At 35.3% G+C, this 22,148-nt stretch overlaps 1 protein-coding gene across 8 annotated transcripts in view; it reads right to left on the bottom strand.

The window, feature by feature from the left end:
- The window catches only part of RGS22 (regulator of G protein signaling 22), a 179,188-nt gene that overhangs the window by 24,341 nt on the left and 132,699 nt on the right, over window positions 1–22,148 (bottom strand). For 7 of the 8 annotated variants that reach the window (XR_008917546.1, XR_008917547.1, XR_008917550.1 and 4 more), the window contains 3 exons: window positions 20,873–21,031; window positions 18,215–18,283; window positions 1,443–1,604 (listed from right to left, as the gene is read on the bottom strand). Coding sequence is in view for 2 of the 8 variants with exons in the window: in XM_056823271.1 (XP_056679249.1) it covers window positions 1,443–1,604; window positions 18,215–18,283; window positions 20,873–21,031 (390 nt within the window). In the remaining 6 variants the exon portion in view is untranslated. The remainder of the gene's footprint in view (window positions 1–1,442; window positions 1,605–18,214; window positions 18,284–20,872; window positions 21,032–22,148) is intronic. The other variant, XR_008917549.1, reaches the window with a different exon arrangement.

Genomic DNA, 22,148 nt, shown 5'->3' with positions numbered 1-22,148 from the left:
AGGCTTCTTAAAGATAGAGGCTGGGTCTAATATCATCTTTTTGTTCTTAATCTCTAGCACAGTGCCCTGAACGGAGCAGGCATGTAATGGTTACTGAATTGAAAATGGCTTCCTTAATGAAGATACTTTAACCATAAAGGTTTGACTTCAAGTATATCAAAAGACATACTATAGTAATGGATCTGAGAAGCTGGAAAGAGATCACTTTAAGTATGTAAATGAGATGGTCTATGTATAAAGCACTTTGCAAGCCAATTGTCATGAATTATTATTGATGTGTAGATATGATGGAAGAAATCAGTGGACAAAGAAAAGCTCCCAGTAAGGCAAAATACTATGGAGCACAAGAATCTCAGGAAGAAATGGCCACAAGGACTCCAAGAGTAGTTAAAAGGCCTAGACTAAAAATAAAAGCAGAAGGATAAGGAATGAGACAGACAGTTTAGAAGCTAGGAAACTTCAGCAAAGAAGTATTAGCCAATTCAAAGTGAAGAGATCAAGTGGTGATCTTCTTATCCCAAAAGTATTCAGAGGCCTGATAGTGATGGGAAGTTGAACTAGATAATTGTAAAGGTCCTCCTTTGAATTGTAAAGTTCCTTGATTCTAATTAATGATTTGAAAATAAATAAATTGCCTTTATCTAATCACTCTTCCTTTCCTCTTTGGTAAGGAGAAAATGGGCAATAGTCTTGGACTCAGGAGATCAGAGATCAAATTCCAGCTCTGCCACTTACAAGGCTGAGGATGACAATGGAAAATTTTCCTTGGTTTATTAAATATGCTAGTGCTCATATGTGAGCATTATATAATCATATTAATATAATAATGCTTATAAGACATAAGAATGCTCATATTACCTAATTTACAAGGCAATGTTATAAAGAAAATATATTGTGATTCTTACAGTGCTATATACATCTTAATTATTTTTCCTATAGAATTTTTTTCTTTACTGATTTACTTATAATCCATTATCTTTGTTATAGTTCCTACAAATATGAGTTGAAGATATTTACCTTTAGTTTACTTGACTATACCAGCAAACATAAAAAAATTATAGAAGAGTAAATGCATGGTATATTTATAAACTACATGCACAACATAAGATTTTAAGTGTCTTAAATACAGTTATATTTAATGTAATGGCCTATTATTATAGGTCAAATTAAATTCACCTTAAAATGGATAATTTTACTTCAAAGTCCACTATGATGATTTCATATTATTAAGCATAAAGGATCCAGAATATTATATTTTTGTTATCCAACATTTGATAATACATACTTTAATGTTTACACATATGAATGGAGAAAGGAACAATATTTCAAAATTAAAATCATGAAAAACATGCCTATCTTCTGCACATTTTATACTCAGATAAAAACTGAAATTTCAATGCATTTTTCTTCTTAACACAAATGGTTTCAGTTTATTACAGTACCTTAAATTTTTGAACCTCTTGCCAGAAAAGTACATCATTTCCCAGTAAATCTCCTTTTAGTGATAGGTATCGCTGAAACAATTTTGCTGTTAGAGGATTCATTAATGCCTTACGGAAAGCAATGATTTCAGTAGATGAAGATAGCCATTTACTCTCTTCAGGCTGTTCATAACAGAGAATACAATAAATGAGTTTTGTTTTAAAAAAATATATCAAAACTTCTCAAACCTCCTAATAAAAAAGATATTGGTTAGGTTAATTTTTCCAGTCCCTATTTTCTAACCCTTATTTTTCAAAGTTATGTCATAAATACAATAGATCTTGACATTTTCCCTCTTCAGGTCTACTATCTATCGTCTTGTCCCTTTTGGGGGAGGAGGGTGGAGAACAGAAGTGGCAGCATTTTTTTAGGGAGTAGAGTGTAGAGAAAATAAATGTCTTATATAGATTAAAAGACTATGCTGTATAATAATTAAAGCTTTGTGCTACAAAGGAACACACCAATCACTTTGCAAATACATCAGTTTTTGATTTAAAGATCAATTTATCCAATCCACTTAGAGGTCACCAATGGCTACCATGGCAGCTAGGTAGCTCAGGGAATAGAGAATCAGGACTGGAAATAGCTCCTGGGTTCAAATTTGATCTCACACACTTCCCAGCTCTGTTACCCTGGGCAATTCAGTTAACCCCAATTGCCTAGCTCTTATTGATCTTCTGCCTTGGAACTGATAGTATTGATTCTAAGACAGAAGGAAAAGGTTGTTTTGTTTTTTTTAAGATAGAAACAGGGGGGCAGCTGGGTAGCTCAGTGGATTGAGAGTCAGGCCTAGAGACGGGAGGTCCTAGGTTCAAATGTGGCCTAAGACACTTCCCAGCTGTGTGACCCTGGGCAAGTCACTTAACCCCCATTGCCTAACCCTTACCATTCTTCTGCCTTGGAACCAATAGACAGTTATTACACAGTATTGGTTCCAAGATAGAAGGTAAGGGTTAAAAATAAAAGAAACAGAAGTTATGAAATTTATGACTAGAGAAAAAAGGAACCAATAGAAAAGTATAGCTTAGTTAAGTAGGTGTGGTTTTTATGTTGACCACCTCATGAAGAGTTTTGAATACAGGCTTGGTGACACATGTTTGCTATCCAAAAACTGGCCAATGAAAGCTCAGAGAGTTTTATGATCACATTGACTACAGGTTGATGAATTTTTCATTCACAGAGACTCTCAAAAATTATCTGCTAAATTTTCAAGCAATCAGTGAAACACTGAAATACATTGCTAGGGAAAAAAAAGGAGAAACCTGAAGAGGGAAGCCAGACACAGTTCTAATGTAAAATATTTAAAAGGGAACCTCAGTTCATCCCTTCACACTCACTCTTTTATGTATCATAGAAATTTCATTATCTTAAAATTAAAAGGGACTCAAAGACCATTTAGTCCAGCTCCTATTATGGGTACGTAGGCATGAAATCACCTTTCTAACATTTAATTATAACATTCAATTCAACAAACGTTTACTAAATGCTTATGTGGGACTGAAGGGCAGAACACTCTGAAAGATCCTAGGGAAGACACATGCTTAGAAGGGACAGGGTTTCTACCCTCGTGGATCTTATAATCTAGTGGAAACCTAGAGGAGTGGTCGATCAGATTCTGCTTGTAGATCTCCCATGAGAATGACTTATCACTCATCAATCAGTCAAGCAATCATTTCTGTCAGACACCACACATCAAGCATAGGGGATACAGAGATAAAAATACAATATTCACTGCCCCCAAGAAGTTTACATTCTAAAGGGAAGAAGGAACCACATATACACATGGGCGTAACAACTATATTTATAATGAATACAAGGTGATTTTGGGGAAAAAGAGACGAGTGGCTATGAAAATCAGGAAAATCTTCTTAGAACACAATGCTTTAACCAAAGGGCATTCCAGGCATAGGGCACAGTCCTAGCAAAGGCACAGAGGTGGGAGATAGAGTATCATGTCTAAGGAACAAAGACCAGGAGGGGTTAGTAATGTATAATAAGCTAGGAAGGCAGGTTTGGAACCATGTTGCTAAGGGTTTTAAATGGTGGTGCTTATCCTTTGTCCTAGAGGCAATATGGAACCAATGGAGTTTACCTTTAGGTAAGGGAGTATTGGGGTCAAAGGTCTTTTTTTAGCCTCTTACCTTCCGTGTTAGAATCAATACAGTGTATTGGCTCAAAGGCAGAAGAGCAGTAAGCGCTAGGTTAGTAAGGGGGTGAGTGATTTGCTCAGGGTCACACAGCTAGGAAGTGTTGGAGGTCAGATTTGAACCTAGGACCTCCCACATGGCTCAATCCCCCAGGTCACCTCACTGCCCCCCCAAACATATTTTTTAGGAAAATAATTTTAGTAGCTGTGTAGAGGATGGACTGAAGTGGGGAGTAGACTGAGGCAGAGAGAGCAATTATGCCGCTACTGCAATAGTCTAGGAGCAAGAGGCAGTGAAGGCCTCAACTCAAGCATGAGTGCAAAGAAAAGAATATACATGAGTGATGTCGAGACTTGGTAACCAGTTGGATTTGTAGGAAAGGTGAGACTGAGGCATCAAGGATAACAATTGTTATTGTGAGATGATGTTGCCTCTGAGAATAATAGGGAGGTTTGGTGAGTAGCAAATGGGGTGGGTGGGGGAATAATAAGAAGTTCTATTTAAAACATGTTGAACTTGCAATATCTAGAGACTACTCCATTGAAAATATTTAATAGGTATTTGTTGATGTAGGTTTGGGCTTAGGAGAGTATAGGGCTAGAAATAAACATTTTGGTTAAATTCAGTAAACATTTATTAAGTGCCCCCTATCTGCTAGGCACTGTGCTAAGAAAAAAGAAAGATAGTTCTTGCCTCCAAGGAGCTTAACACAATATACAAAAGGAAGATTAAAAGGGCCAAGGGGTCCTGGGTGCGGGGGCAGGGTGTTCTTACAGTTGAAACCAAGCAGAACTGCTGATGGAAAATGAAACATATAGACCAGGGAGTCATTCGTATAGAAAAGTCTGAAGCCATGGAAGCTGTAAAGGTCATCACTGGAGAGAATTACTGTTTACTCACCTTATGGGGGGCATGGACAAGTCTGCAAAGAAGACTGACGAGTGGTCAGAGAGGTAGAAGAGAATCAAGGGAAGGCAATGCCACAAAAACCCAGGGAGGAGAGAATATCCAAGGGAAAAGGGTTGTCAACAATGACAAATTCTACAGAGTGGTCAAGAAGGTGGAGAAGTGAAAGATCTTAGATTTGGGATTCAGAGACAACTGGTAACTAGAGAGAAGATAGTAGGCTAATATACTTGACTTTGATTCCTGGCATAGAATTATTAAAAGGATGGCATCTATAAAAAGAAGAACTCACGTGTTTTCACCAAGAAGAGATCATGACAAAATGGCCTTTGTTTTATTTTTTATTTTTTTGGCTAGGGTAACTATATTGATAGATCAGGGAATATTAGAGTATAGTTTTCTTCAATTTTACTAAAGTATCTAAAAATACTATTATTATAATATGTGTGATTGAAAAAATTATGAAATATGCCCAAGACAATAGTAAATTTAGGGGGAATTGGGACTGGTTGAATGATAAAATCCCCCAAAACTTCAGTTACTTAACAGTTTAATGTTAACTTTGTTAAGATCTCCCATGGAGTACCACAAAGATCTATATTTGGTCCTGTGATTTTTAACATTTGTTATTAATGCCTTGGATAGGGAAATAGAGTAATCAATAAATATTAAGCATTTACAATGTGGCAGGAGCTGTGCTAAGTGCTGGGGATACAAAGATAGGCCAAAAAAAGCCTCTATGTAGCCTCAAGGAACTAACATTATAGAGGAGAAAATAATAAACATTTATTAAGTGCTTATTATATGTTAGGCTTTGTGCTAAGTACTAAAGATACAAAAAGAGGCAAAAGACAGTTCCTGCTCTTGAGGAGCTTTCAATCTAATGGGGTGGGGGGAACACCTTCAAATATAAATAACACAAGGTATGCATAGAATAATTGGGAAATAATTTACAGAGGGAAGGACTATGTTTAAGAGGAGTTGGAGAAGGCTTCTTATAAGAGGTTGGATTTTAAAGGAATCACATCTACATATACACAAACATACATGCAAAATGAATACAATGTAGTTTGGGGAGAGAAGATGCTCACAGGAAATAGATAATAGAAAAGACTTTTATATGTAGGTGAACTATTTTATAGTGTCGAACTGATTCTTGAAGGAAACCAAGGATTCCTGGGTGTGGAGGGGAAAAGGAAGTGCATTTCAGGCATGTGCAAAAGCCCAGAGAAGAGAGATAAAGGGTAGTGTGTACATAACTGCCACTATGGCTGAAATTTAAGAGTGTGAGTGGAATTTACTGAATAGATTTACATGATTGGACTTATGCTTAATCACATTTTGGCAACTGTGTTAACTAAGGGAAACTTGAGAAGGGTGTTAAAGTTTGGGCAAGGAGTGATAAGCCCCTGAACTAGAGGCATGGTCATTTGTGTAGAAGAATGTGAAGAATGCTGTGAAAAGAGAAAGTGTTTTGGGCAAATGATAGACTACATGACACTAAGGTTGTAAACTGGGAGGACTACTAAAAGACAGTAATTCCCCTGAGAAGGACAGGGAAGTTTGAGAAATGGGTAAACATCAAATTGATCAATGATCCCAAAGTAAGAGAAACAGATTTAGGATCTTGAAAAGCTAGAATCCAATGAGAGAAAATTTACTAAGCATCAAAGTAAAGTCTTATATTTGAGTTTAAAAAAATCAACTTTAGAAGTAAAAGTAAAGAATCAGATTTAAAACCATAAGGGATTTTGGACATTATCATGTCTAACTTTGTTTCACAGATGAGGAAACTGAGGCACAGAGATAAGTGGCTTACTTCAAATTGCTCAGATATTAAGTAGAAGAGCCAGATTTTGAACTCAGTTTCCCTGCCTCTTATTTAGCAACGTTTTCAATGTAGAAAGAAACGGGAAAGACAAGCAGTTTTTCCAAGTGACCTGCAAGTTCATTAAAAGTCAAAGGGGAGCCACAATGATCAACAAAGCTGGAGATCCTCAGTGATGTTGAAAGGCAGAGTCAGAACTGCTGAGATTATGGAGCCATTTTTTATTCTGTTCTGTTCAGACCTTCCTCCTCAGGCTGGCATTTTAGGAAGGAGAGTAAGGAGATGTAGTGGCATTAGAGTCAGGAAGATTTGATCTAGGAAGTTCAAATTTTGCATCTATTACCTACTGGGTATGTGATCATGACCAAGTCCCTTCACTTCTTGCCTTATGCTGCTTAAAAAAACCAAACTCTTACCTTCTGTTTTAGCATCAATTCTAAGACAGAAGAGCTGCAAGGGCTAGGCAATCAGGATTAAAGTCCTGCCCAAGTCACGTATCTGGGAAGTGTATGAGGTCACAGGTCTGCTTGACTCCAAGCCTAGCACTTTATCCACTTTGCTACCTTGCTACCCTTTAAGTTACTCTTTAAGACTATAAATTTCAGAGAAGTTGCCAATCTGCATCACTAGAGAAAGCTCACTTGGCAGAATCAATAGATCTGGTTTAAAAAACCAATTGAGATAAGTTTGAGAGTTTCTGGAGGAGAGTAACCACCATGGCTACATTAAGTTTGGTTGGAAGAAATGGGTTTGGTTACTGGGGAGAAGAGAAAAAATTGGGATAGGGACATGAGTATTTGCGGGGAAGAAGGATTAAACTTGTTCTGTTAGCCTGGAGAGGGAAGAACTAGGAAGAAATGGGTGAACATTTCTAAGACCAAGGTTTGGTCCTGAGGCAAGGGATGACTTCCTAACAATTAAAGCAATCTAGGAACAGACTACTTGGAAAGATAATGGATTCCCTTTTTACTAGATATCTTTAGCAAAAATTGCATGACCACTCAGGGCATATTGTTGTCAAGGGGATTCTTTTTCAGGAAAAGGCTGGGCTAGATGGCTTCAATTCCTTTTAACTTTGAGATTCTATGAATCTCTCCAAGACGAATTATGAGTCAGTACAGGAATCACTTTATAGGGAGGTGGAGTGGTCTAGTTCCAAGTAAGAGAATTTAAAGCAACACTTTAAGCTCATACTGATGGAAATTACAAGGCAAGCATAAGAAGCTGTTGATATATGGAAAGTGAAAGTAACAAGGAAGTGGATGTGATGGAGAAAATCAGTTCTGATGATTCAACTTTGACAAATTATTATGGAGTTTATGAGGTTAAAAAGTAGACACACAGCAACAGGCTTTTAAAGAGCAACCAGTATCTGAGGGAGCCAAAGAATAAAAAAGGAAAACTAGTCAAAAGTAGCCTAGGAATGAAATATAGAGTCAAAGGAGAGAAAATGCCAGCAATAGGGTGCGCCTGGAAACTGATGGTAAAAACATCGTTGGACCTTTAGAAGTCAGCTAAAGGAACATGCACATGTATGACAGTCAAGACAGAGCAGAGTCAAGAACCCAGGAATGAGCCAAGGACTAATTAGAGCAAAGAAAGATTTTTAAGAAGTTAGAAATGACAAGCAATCAGAATAGCAGAAATGAATCATCATCAATAAGAAGATCCTGAAATTGAGGCAACTCCTACCTCAGACCAGATGCCTGTTGCATACTTCTTGCTGGAACGGGAGCCAATTCCAAGAGATGGCCTGCCTGAGGCCTGCAGGGTGGAACAAGCAAACTTGTTAGGGGATATTAATTCATGTGCCTAGCCTGGGGGCTAGGGATAAGGGCAGATTTTGACATACAACTTCATACAAGAGAGATTATATTGCTTGAAGGTTTCTCTGAAAGAAATTCTGCAATACTCCATTAAAAAAATGTTTAGAAATAGCATGCTTGAGTACAATCATAAAAGATGTTTTTATATTTTATTGTAATATTATGTTACATTATTATTACTCATTTTACTCATAACCATTGCATAAAAGTGGTAAAGTTGTTACTGTGATTGTCTCCATAAAATTAAATATACATGAAAAGTAAATGCACAATTGTGATCTGATATTTACCAAAACAGAAGGGAAAAAATGTTGCCACTACAATGGCAATATTTATCAGATTTTAAGAAAGTATTCTTGATGACAAGGGTCATTAGTCATTGGCAGAGATTTCTGTGGAATACTAAATAACAGCTTTGGGAACTTAAAAAAAATACTTATAGAACCAAGACGGGAGTACAGGCTAGGACCAGATGAATTCACCCCAATATTTCCCTTTAAATAACCTTAAAATAATGCCTCACATCACATTTTGGAGTAGCAGAGCCAACAGAAGGTCAGAGGGAGACATTTTTCCAATTTAAAACAACTTAAGAGGTCTAAAGGAGAGGTCTGAAACATTGGGGTGGGTATAGGCACAGAGATGGTAAGGGTATCAGACAAACTGTCAGAAGAGATTACATACAATAGACCCTTTTCTGGCACTGGATGCAGCTGGTACTGTTGCAATTCTGGATCATAGTTCCAGAGCAGAGAAGTGTACTACAATTGGTCACAAGGGAGCAAGAGTCCTGGTCATAGCTCTAGGGCCAAGAGGAACACTAGTGTTTGTTGCTACAAGGGAGTAAAGGCCCTTTTTAGGTAGAGAACAGAGCACAAATCAAGAGAACAGTAACAATACCTCTCCCAGGACACTACCACCTTGGAAGTACTGAAAACTTGAAGACCCCTAGAAATGCCTTTGAAAACAGTAGTAAGAAAAAGCCTCAAGCTTGGCACTGTGTGTCCCCATATCCATGTGAACAGAGCCCAACTTTAACGTAAAGTTCAAAGAGAAGAAAGAGGGTGGAAAAATGAATGAACAACAACAAAAAGAGCTTGATCATAAAAAGTTACTATGGTGGCAGGGTAGACCAAGATATATACTTAGAAGACAACTATAAACTAAGTCTCAAAGAAAAATGCTAATTGTACCCAAGCTTAACAAGAAAAAAAAAGTTAAAGAGGTGAGTGATAGAAGCAAAATTGGGGAAAAAATAAGTGATACAAGAAAATTATGAAAAAATAATCAACAGCTTGGTAAAAGATGAACAAAAATTCACTGAAGAAAAGAACTTCTGTAAAAGCAGAATTGGCCAGAAGGAAAAAAAAAAGTTTTAAAAATTCACTTAAAAATAATTTCTTAAAAATAAGAATTAGGCAGATAGAAGCTAATAACTCCATATGACTTTAAGAAACAATAAAGCAAAGTCAAAGAAATGACAAAAATAGAAAATGTGAAATATGATTTTTGAAAAATAATGGATCTGGAAATAGATTGAGAAAAGATACTTTTAAAATTATTGGACTACCTGACAGCCATGATTAAAAAAAAGTCTAGACATCATATTTCAAGAAATTACACAGGAAAACTGCCCTGATATCTTAGATATAGAGAGTAAAATACAAATTAAAGGAATTCACTAATCACTTTCTAAAAGAGATCCCAAAATGAAAACTCCCAGGAATATTACAAATTCCAGAGCTCTCAGGTCAAAAAGAAAATATTGCAAGCAGCCAAAATGAAATGATTTAGCACTATATTGGCAAAGCTATGGAGGGGGCTTCTCCTTTCCCCCTCTCCACTGTGCCTGAGGACATTTTTTCACATCACCCACCCCTCTGCCCAGTAGTCCAATTCTCCTTCCCCTGTCTGTGGTAAGGAAGCAGCTCACATGTGGTGTGAGGGTGCAGTTTGGGTGTTTGGTCTCTAAAAGGTTCGCCATCACTGAATTAGCAACTTCCACATTAAAGGTACATAAGGCCTGGAATATAATATTTGGTGGGAGGGCCAAGGGAGGGAAAGAGAGGACAAAGGAGCTAGAATTACAAACAATAATAACCTACCTACTCAGCAAAACTGAGTATAATTTTTCAGCATAAAAAGATATTTAATGAAATAGAGAACTTCTAATTACTTCTCATGAAAAAACCAGAACTGAATAGAAAATCTGACATTCAAACAGAAGACTTAAGAGAAGTATAAAAAGGTAAGCATGAAAGAGTAATGTGTAGTTATCTTAAAAGTCCAAAGTCTATGATCTTTTATACCCTGGATCAGGAAAGCAGATCTTCTGGAGAAGGTGCTGTAAGGATGTTTGCAGAAATCAAACATTATATTAGGAGATTCCGAGTGAACCTTTAGATATAATGACCTGAGCTGAATGGAGTTGAGTCCTCTATTTTCCTGATTGTAAACACTTATGCCAAAAGGGGAATGCTCCCTAATGGCTCTTTGGCAATGTGCCTATCAATCATTTTTCTTTCTCTCCTCTTTCTTTTGTAGTACCTCCCTCCATGAAATGATTCAGTGGGGAGACCAACATGTTAATCTCCTGGAGAACCAAGAGTAGGAAGACTAGCTAACATGCTGGCCTCTCAAAGAATCAGAGGTGCAGGATTGTGTGAGATAAATATTTAGGGGATTGTCATCCCAGCTTTGATCCTGAGCACCCCGGGGACTAGGAATCAGTCACATATCTGCTGATGGTCTGATGCTGGGTCCTGGTGATTGTATCCTGACTTAACATAGCCCTGGAGGCAGGACGTTTGAAAGCCATTGGCCAAGGAAAAGATTGAGATGCGAGGGAGGAGCTTAGGTTTGAAAAACCAGAAAGCAGTAAGGGAGTGGGGTCTTTTTTACTCCCATCTCTACAGCCAATTGATCTCTCTAACTATCCTGGTGGAATTTTATTTTATCTCTTAATTTCTGGCAAACTGTAGCTCAGAGTGCTAGCTAAAAGGGGAGGGGATATTTTTATTTTAAATTAGAAAAGCTGAAAATCTTTCTCTTTTTTTAAACTAATAAATGCTTATAAACCTAGTAATAAGCCTCCAAGATCAATTTTTATTTATAACAGTAATCACTCAATAGAATTAAACTGTTTACATGTGAAGAGGACACATATAACTTTTAAGAACTTTATCATTATTAGCACAGTTAAAAGGAGTCTGCATAGGCAGAGGACATGGGTAAAGTAGATTATGTTGGGATGATCTCCAAAAAAATAAATTAAGGATGAGAGAGATATGCTGGAGGGGAAGGGGTAAAGGAACCACAGAATGGGGCAAATTTTTTCACATCAAGGAGGTAGACAAGGAAAAGTTTTTATAATGGAGGGTAAAACGCAGGTGGGGCTAGGCAATGCTTGAATTTCATTCTCAATGGAATTGGTTCAAAGAAGAAAGAATATCAATACACACTCTGTTAGGTATAAAAGTCTATCTTACCCAAAAGAGAGATAGAAAGAGAAGGGGATATTGAGTATATATGTAAGGGTGATTAGGGAAAGGTAAATTAAAACAACTTCACAACTAACAGAAATGACAAATGCTGGAGATGATGAGGGGACATTAGTGAACTACTGGAGGAGTAGTGAACTGGTCCAACCATTCTGGAGAATGATCTGAAACTATGCCCAAAGGGCCATGAAAATGTGCATGCCCTTTGATCCAGCAATATAATTACTAGGTGCATAGACCAAAGAGACGAGAGAAAAGAGATATGGACCTATATTTATAAAATATATAAATATATAAAATAAAATGTCTATACATATATATGTTGGCAAAGAATTGGAAATTGGGGGGGTGCCCATCAATTGGGGAATGGCTGAACAAATTGTGACACTAGACTGTGATGGAGTACTATTGTGTTATAAGAAATATTGAGGGGGATGGTTTCAGAAAAAAAATGACATCACCACCTGAATGCAAAATGAAATAAGAAGAACCAAGATATCATTGTGCACAGTAACAGTAATGTAATAATGATCAACTGTGAAAAACTTGACTACTCTGATCAATACAAAGATTGAAGACAATTCTAAAAGATTCATGATGAAAAAATGCTATCTACCTTCAGAGAACTGTGTGCAAATCAAAGTATACTTTTTCAATTTTCTTTTTTTGCAATATGTATAATGTGATTTCACATGTAAAACTGATATCCTATCCTATTCTTTTGCCTTCTTAGTGGGAGGGAAAGGTGTGAGAGGGAGGGAGAGAATATGGAGCTCAAAATTGAAAAATAAATGAGTTAATTTTTAAAAGAAACTTACTCTAGGACCGTTTAATTTTAATGATTCTTAAAGACAAGAGGAAAGATTAAGGAACCTTTTAAAATATTAAATTCTAAGATAATTCTACATTAGGAAAAATAATTTTAAAATATCTTAGTCAACATTCTGATACCAAAATGGTTATTTTGGGTATATTCAGGTTAAGACATAGAAAAACTCAAATTAGTGACAATGTCTAAGTTATTTAATGAGATATTTTAATCTGAATTTATAATTTCCTCAATATAGGGAAATTCCTACTATGAAAACTCTTCTTTTCAATACAGATTATCAGGTAATATGTACTTCTTTTAGATATTTGACTGGGAGACTAAGAGTTTAAATGACTTGCCTAAAGCTAGAACATGCCAGGAGCAAACTTAAACTTCAGCAATCTGAATTCCAAGGTCAGCCTTCTATTTACTACACTATGCTGCCTTTCATCCAAATGGCATTTTATACTAAATTTCAAAAGTATTATCTTTTTACTCAAAGCTTCTTTATGGAGACATTTTTTAAAAATACTTTATTTCTCCAAAATTTATGTTATCCTTTATAATCAGAATGATCCTAATGTGAATGTCTACATTGGTGACTGCTTTATATTGGTTAAACCTTTATAAGAAATAGGCATAATGATCAATATCTTTACCTTTTATCACCTCTGATCTTTTGGACATCAACAACTTATTTTAATAATTCAAGTTCTAGCTAATGTAACTGTATGCAGTGCCTTATAATTCTTATAATTTAGTATTGATTCTGATCTCTGCTGTAACTAGCTGATAACATAACTACTGAGAGACAGATGATTCTGACATGACTCCATCAATAAACTGTAATTTGCTGCTTCTTAAGATATAATCTATAGCTCTTTTGTGCATGTGATTTTGTTCAATGCTTGCCATGTCTAATGCCTTCAGATTCTTTTTTTGTTCTTTAAAAATTTTTAATTAATTTGTTGGCTATATTAAAATTCTTAGGCATCTCTTCTCCCCAGAAAGCATCATCCAAACAAAAAATGTGTATAAATAAGTTATGTCTTTTGTCTTTTTATTTTATTGGTTCTTTCTCTGGAGGGGGACATTAATTAATGAGTAATTATTCTTCAAGTATTAATTCTGTAGATGTACACACTATACTCTTGGTTCCACTGGTATCACTCTTCATAATTTCGTGAAGGTCTTTCCAAGTTAAAAAAAATTAACCTGCTCATCATTTCTTATGGTGCAACAGTATTCTATTATAATCATAAACCACATATACAACTTGTTCATCCATTCCTCAATTGATGGACATCTCCTAAATTTCCAGGTCTTTGCTGCCACAAAGACAGCTGCTATAAATATTTTGGAACATATAGGTTCTTTTCCTTTTCCCCTGATCTCCTTGAGATGCAGATCTAACAGGGGTATTGCTAAGTTAAGGATATACACAATTTTATAGTTCTCTGGGAACAATTCTAAATTGCTCTCCAAAATGGCTGGATCAGTTCACAGTTCCACCAACAGTGAATTAGTGTCTCCATTTTTCCACATTCCCTCTAATATTTTTCATTTTGCCCTTTTATCATTTTAGCCAATCTGATAGATGTGAGATATCTCAGAATTTATTTGATTTGCTCTCCTCTAATCAGTAATAATTTAGAACATTTTTTCATGTGCCTGTCTATGACTTTCATCTCTTCAACCAAAACTATCTATTCATAACATTTGTCCATCAATTATCAATTGGGGAATGACTCTTATTCTTATAAATTTGACCAAGTTCTTCTTATATTTTAGTTATAAGACCTCTATCTGAGAAACTGTCTACAAAATCCTCCCCCCATAATTTTGTATTTTTCTTCTAATCTTGGCTACATTTGTTTTGTTTGTACAAAACCTTTCTAGTTTAATGTAATCAAAATTATCCATTTTACATCTTATAATACTCAATATCTTGTTTATTCGTAAATTTTCTTTCCTATCCATAGATCTAATAGGTAACATATTCCCTGTTCTTCTAATTTGCTTATATCTCTCTTTATGTCTATGTGCATCTATTTTGATCTCATCTTAGTGAATGGTGTCCCAGCAATTTTTACCAAATAGTGAATTCTCATCCCCAAAACTTAGGTCTATACTTTTGACAAATACCATGTTAGTACCATCTTTTACTACTGTTTGTTCTATGTCTTGTTCTGTTCCATTGATCTATCTTTCTATTTCTTAGCCAGTACCTGATAGTTTTGATAATTACTATTTTATAATACAGTTTAAAATATGGTACTGCTAAGACCACTTTTCTTAACTTTTCCCCCCTCAATTTAATTTATATTCTTGACTTTTTGTTCTTCCAAATGAATTTCATTTTTTTAGCCCAATAAAGTAATTTTTTTGTTAACAATTGGGATGGCATTGAATAAATAGATTGATTTGGGCAGAATTGTCAAACCACCCATAAATAATTAAAATTTCTCCATTTATTTAAATCTGACTTTATTTGTATAAAAATGTTTTACAATTATGTTCATGTAGTTTCTGTATTTGTTCTGGCAGGTATATCCCCAGGTATTTTATTCTATCTATAATTATTTTAAATGGGGTATCTCTATCTCCTCTTGCTTTGTTAGTGATATATAAAAATGTGGATGACTTATGTGGGTTTATTTTATATCCTGCTATTTTGCTAAAACTAATTGATAGTTTTGACTAACTTTTTTTTTTAAGCCTTACCTTCCATCTTGGAGTTGGCTCCAAGGCAGAAGAGTGGTAAGGGCTAGGCAATGGGGGTCAAGTGACTTGCCCAGGATCACACAGCTGGGAAGTATCTGAGGCCAGATTTGAACCTAGGACCTCACGTCTCTAGGCCTGGCTCTCAATCCACTGAGCTACCCAGCTACCCCCTTGACTAACTTTTTAAGTGAATCTTTAGCATTTTTAAAATATTGTCTGCAAAAAAAGATGTTTATTAACTCTTTGCCTATTCTTATTCCTTCAATTTCCTTTTCTTCTCTTATTGCTATTGCCATCATTTCTAATATAATATTAAACAATATTGGTGATGATGGGCATTCTTGGTTCACTATTGATCTTATTGAGAAGGCTTCTAGGCTATCCCTATTGCAAATAGTATTGCTGATGGCTTTAGATAAATGTTTCATATCATTTTAAGAAAAAAATCATTTATACCTATGCTTTCCAGTGTTTTAAACAGAAATAAAAGTAATATTTTGTCAAAGGCTTTCCCAGCAGCTATTGATGTCATTTTAATTTTTATTATTAATATAATTATTAATAATTATATTATTGCATTCTAGAAATTATAATTACATACATATTATCATGTTATAATTTATTTATATCATCTATATTATATAATATATTGAAATTATTATTAATCTATTTAATTATAAGTTTCTCTTCTTGAGGAAAGTAATCATAATATAGAAGCATGAGTCTTCCAAGCCATCAATAAGCCTTGTTCTCTTTTATTACTTAAATTTGAAACATTTTTTCCAACCTATTTTTCCCCATTAAATTGTGCTCATATTTTCACTGAACCCAGAGAACATTCAAAATATATGTTGAGTTGGCTTGGTACATCCTTAAGTTCTTCATTGAACTAGATATCAACTTCTTCATCCTCTAAAACAAACTTAGATGATTAAGTTGAATTATTTTCATAGTGGTTTTTTAACTTATATTTGTCATGAAAACTTCAAGGTAAAATGAGTTTCCTCTTAAATGTTTCCTGTTCTTCAGCAACAGATGAAGCCAACTCTGACAAAGTTTTTATTTATCTCTCCAAGGAGAACCTGGAGCAATTCCTCCATATAACTTTGACTTCCTTTTTCATTTATTGGAAAAATGCCAAAATTGATGAGGTTGTTTATCCAGTAATGTCAAGTTCTTGATCATTGGGCAACAATTTCAAGTAACTCAGTATTTAAAACAAAAGTTTTTTAAAATTGTAAGAAAATGCTATCTTGTTAAGGGAATCTTAAAATTAAAAAAAAAAACATATTAAAGTTCCAAGATAATTCTTTTTTTGTGTGTGTGTGTGGCTTATGTCATACTACCATGCTATAGTGAGGATCTATTTGAAGTCTTTCTCAATGTAAGGATGAAGTTTTCCATCTCCTCCTCAACTGATGGAATTATAAGATCTTAAAGGTAAGATTGGTCATGCTATGATGATTTAAATTGTGAAGAACATATTTTATGGCCTCTGATCTCTTCATGAGGTTTGGATCTCTTTGATTAGTTCAAGAAGGGATTATGTGGTTGTTTATCCAGTAACATGTCAAGTCCTTGACCAATGAGCAACAATTTCAAATAACTCAGTATTTAAAACAAAAGTCTTTTAAAATTTTAAGAAAATGCTATTTTGTTAAGGGGATCTTAAAATTTTAAAAGAAAGCATACATTGGAGTTCCAAGATAATCCTTTTTTTGTGGTTTGTGTCATATGACCATGCTGTGGTGAGGATCTATTTGAAGTCTTTCTCAAAGGATGAAGCTCCATCTCCTCCTCAATTAATGAATGACAAGATCATTTTTTTTTTGAATGGCAAGATCTTAAAGGTAAGATTGGTCATGCTATGATGATTTAAATTGTGAAGAAGATATTTTATGGCCTCTGATCTCTTCATGAGGTTTGGATCTCATTGATTAGTTCAAGAAAGGGATTAGAGACCAGATAACCAAAGAGATGTCCTTATCTTAAGGGGCTTTAAGCAGTGGAGCAGTTTCCCATCAGTGAGTCACTTGGTTCTAGCTTGAATTACTGTGGTGAAACCAACAGAACGTAGAATATGTTAGGGTTCCATGACCTTGGACACAAGCACACCTATGGACAGAAAAAATCTCAGAAGATGTTGTCAAGATGTAGCTGTTGCTTGACTTTGGGTCACAGAGTTGTCACTGAGTCCAAGCCTTTGGTGTACTTTATACCTAGAATCTCAGGTAGCTTGCTGAATAGCCTCTTGTACAAATAACACTTTCTCAGGCACACACACACACACAACATGTAGGGAAAACACTCACTGTGGAGACACAGGAAATACCACAATTCTCCAAGGCCAAGTGGCTCTACCATAATAAAGTTCCATCTTACTCTCTTGCTCTCTTCTTTCAACACTCAACAATTGCACTGAAAGGCAGCAATATCAACCTAGATACTTGGTTTCTCTCTTACAAGCAGTCTCTGAGTGGCCCTCCCTCCAGCTATTGGTGGAAGTTGCTGCTCTCCTTCATACAATGTCCTACTGTTTCACTAGTTTTTATTAAGAAAATGGATAACCATGCACAAATGTGGATATTAGCAATAAGACTGATTTTTTCATGTTCTTTAAGATGCAGAATTGGCACGTCTCAAATGAGATATCACATTGTGATTTTAATCATTACGATTTATCTTAGCTCTGATGCTACAATGCAATCCTAAATAAAAATGATTTTGTGAGATAAATTGAACCTCTTGATTTGGCTCTGTATTCTATTTTTTCTTTTGTGTTTAAAACGAAAACTACCTGTAATCATATGTGCTCAATAACCTATACTGGGACTAATAGTTTACTATGTCTAACCAATTAAGGATAGATGTTCCCAACTTTGGTCTTTGTGGCTAAGAGTTTCCAGTAAGTCTTCAAAGCATAAGGATACAGAAAAATAACATTCTGACAGAAAATGTGGATCTTCAGGAAAAAAACTTATGTTACTTGCCTTCCAGACTCCAATTTTCTCTCCTTGTCGCTTGAGCGTAACATCTTCAGCTATATTTGCCATCTGTAACTAAATATAGACTAAACATAGAATCAGTTCATTCATTATAGATACAGTAGTGCCATGGGATGCAACAAATTTCCTGTGCCTTATCACAACTTGATTTTTTACTCACCTACCAAGACATCTCAGCTTGTTCTCATCTTTCAATATATAAGGTCAATGATCACAGTGTAAGGCAACAATATCAACCTAGATATTTGGCTTCTGCCTTACAAGTAGACTCTGAATGGTAGAGGGGCTAATGCCTTCACTCCAGCTACTGGTGGTAGTTGCTGCTTTTTTTCATACAACGTTTTACTGTTTTCACTTGGTTTTAGAAAAAAAAATGGATAACTGAACAAATTTGCGTGATGGCAACAAGTCTGATTTTTTTCACATTCTTTAAAATGTAAAATTGGCACATCTTAAATGAAGTATCACATTGTAATTTTAATCATTTTCAAAGTGATATTTATCTTAGTTCTGGCTTCTTTAGGTTTCAAGATGCTATCTCTTTGTTTAACAAGACCTCCCAAACCCAGGTTCCCTTTAGGGAGGAAGACCTGGATCTTCTTTTTCTATGTTTTCTCAGTTTCTTTTATGTGATCCTTCCTATACCTGATGATAGCATATTCACCTCTTAGGAATTTAAAAGGGATTTTTCATGAAAATTATAAGAAAAAATAAAATAGGGTGCAGAGTAATAGAAAAGAAACAGACAATAATAGCTAATGTTTATTTAAATAGTGTTTTAAAGCTTACAAAGTGCTTTATATATGTTATCTTGTTTGAAGCTCACAACCCAGGGAAGAAGGTGTATAGGTCTTGTTTCTAGAGAGAGCATATGACTTGCCAATGGTTGCCACCAGTAAATATCAGAGGCAGGATTCAGCCCTGGGACGTCTTGACCAAATCCATCACTTTACTCAATATATCTGTGGCATGGGAACATTCTTTCTGTGGTTGAAGATTCTCATCTTGTGATTTTAATTCTTATAGATTCTTGTGAATAATTTTCCTTCACAAAGAATCTAGCAAATGTGCTGGAGATTTTCCTATGGTTCTTTTAATACCCTGTGGATGTCAGTGCAGCCCTTATTACAAGCTGTCATCCCCCTCACTACATGACAGAAGTATCTGCTGTTCTGGTAATTAAAGTCCTTAATGATTTTTATACCACTTTTAACATGCAAATCTTAAGATCATTGATATAGAGGTAAAAAGCTCTCAGAAGCTATTTCCTTCTAATTCTCTCATTTTAAAGAAGAGAAACCGAGGCACAGCTGTCTGAGGTGAGGTTTCAACCAAGGTCTTCCTGATTTCAAGGACAGTGCTCCATCCACTATACTATGCTGCCTCTTATACGTAACAGACTTCAATTTTCTTATACCTATCATGCATTTTTCCCCTTGAATCACTTGTAATTTGATTCTTCAGAAGCTGTCATGTTCTATAGAGAATTCCTAGGAAAATAGCTTCTTTTTTTAGTAGAGAATAGTGTAGTTAGCTGCGTGTGTATTGTTAGTAGCAACAAGAAGCTGGATATCACTGAAAGCACTGTACAATTGACTAAGCTTAATGCCCAGTCTTCTCGGAGTCAGTTCTGGGCCCAGTTCACTGACCATCTGGAGTGTCATTCCAAGATAGATGTATAGCTGAATTAACTCAACAGACTTCCCATCCAACTATATGCCATAATCTGCATAACATTCATTGTCACTTTTTTCTGATGTAAACGTCATGGCTGATTTCTTTTAAGTGGCTAGAACTCATTTTGAAGGTCTTACAGTGTTCAGGGTTTCAAAATCACAGGAACATTTGGAGAATCTCATTGTTGACAAAGAATTCCTCTTTGATTGGAATTTTATGCAGGTGATTCTTGATTATAATTATAAACAACTCTACTAAACAAGTATCTCCTCCTTAATGCCTCTCTTACTGTTACTACTCAACAGATTATTGAAGAAAACTAACATTGTGGTTGCAACTGTCATGGGATCTTGTGTGCACCTGGGCATAGTGCCTGGTACATAGTAGGCACTTAATTTTCTTGACTTGTTGACTTAACAGAAAAACAGACAGCGAGACTTTATATTCTATATACACCTCAGTCAATTGTGTCATTATGAAGATGTGGTCTGCTGTAGAAAACTCAACAGAAGTTTTCCCTATTCTTACATTTTCATCACACAAAAAATTTTCTAGAGATGAGAAAATGGGTCTATGGGTGATATGTATAGATAAGAGAGGCATAAAGTGAGGTTAGGTGGTTGGGGGAATAATTTCTTCTCTGGATTGTGAATTGAAATAGCCAGAAAGGAAACAGCATTACTTCCAACCCAAGCTATTTAGCACAGATTCCCTTTTTAACATCAAGCAGCTTTAAGGCTCTGTAATTTCAAATTCTAATTTCTCTTCTCTACTTTATTTCCTTAATTTACTCAGAAGGCTAGTAGCATTTCCTGGTGATCTGGCTCCAAAATGTTTGGTCAGTTCGGTAAATGGGATGGTCCTTTGAAGTTCCTACCATTGAATACTGAGTATGATGATATATATCATCTGGATGTAGTCATCATTGCACCAAAGATCAAAATGAGTTTCTGCCCCTTTTGTTACCTTTGTTTTTTGTCGTGCTGCAAACTGTTCACTTGTAAGGAACAAGGGCAACCACATGTTTTCTAACCTTCTTCGGACACATTTTTGAATTTCCAGCAGAACAGATGATGCCAGCTGCTCATGAAGAATCATTCCCCAGCCACCAGCTAACTGCATTATCTTAAAAAAAAAAAGGAAACATCAGTAAGGAAATCTTTACTGTGGTTGAAAGTTTTTTCCCTTACCTCATATAAAATTCAGTGAATGTTAATGTATTTTTAGGTTAGCTTGCTTTTCCAACATGGTATGAAAAAATGATTTCTTCACTATTTACATATATTCCTGGCTTTCTATTGGTATCTTATTTACATTTATGAAATGTGACATATTTGTTAGCTACCCTCTGTATGAATTTTAAAAATCTTTAAAACGACACAGACCAAAGCAAATATAAACATTACTGGAACATTCATTTAAAAAAATTTTTTTTTTATTACAAACCTGTTTCTGTTACAGAATTGAAAGGGTCGACCTTTCTTTTTGTGTGTGTGGCGGGGGGGGGGGGGTGTAGGGGCACAGAGCACTATCTCTTATTGGTTGTTAATGTAAACACATTTCTGAAAGTAAATGTGGCTGGAAAATCAGGCTCTGTGCCACTAATTAATTAATGTCATCTTTGAAAAGAATTTTCTAGTAGTGTGCCCCATTCACAGTCCATGTTATTAACCAAGGGAAAACTTCTAAGGCATAAGGGAAATAACTCTACTGGACAAATACTGCAGAGTCCAAGCCATGATCCAAGATGATAAGTGAATTGCTCAGGGCCACAAAGCCAGTATAAATCAGAGATGAGGCTTGAACTCCCACATATTTCTGGCTCTGAGGCCAGCTCTCTATTTACCAGGACATGTTGTCTTGTCTGTGTCTCAGGTTAGAGACTATAATAAAATATAAAAATAATTTTGGTTAAATCAAATCAGAAAGCTTTTGAACATATAAATTGATGCAATGAGAAGAAAAAGAAAAGATTTGGATTTGAGGAAATCACACAGATAGTAATGATTAAGTGAAAAATTTGAATTCTGTTCCTATGACTCCGAGTTTATCATTCTTGATACTGTTACACTGTTTCTTAATTTAAGAAGTTATTAAGACTAAGTTCCTGATACAAAGTAGTCATATGATGGATGTAATTTCCCATTTTTATGAGTAATGATTTGAATGTTTGTTTTTGAACATTTTGATTTTCTCCTGAAGTGATAAATGTATATTTTAATTCTGTGTTTGGGAAATTTAG

The sequence above is a fragment of the Monodelphis domestica genome, chromosome 3, assembly GCF_027887165.1.
Source record: "Monodelphis domestica isolate mMonDom1 chromosome 3, mMonDom1.pri, whole genome shotgun sequence".
NCBI classification, from domain to species: domain Eukaryota; kingdom Metazoa; phylum Chordata; class Mammalia; order Didelphimorphia; family Didelphidae; genus Monodelphis; species Monodelphis domestica.
Note: the sequence above shows the minus strand (reverse complement) of the source record. Positions and strands in the feature narration are given on the sequence as shown.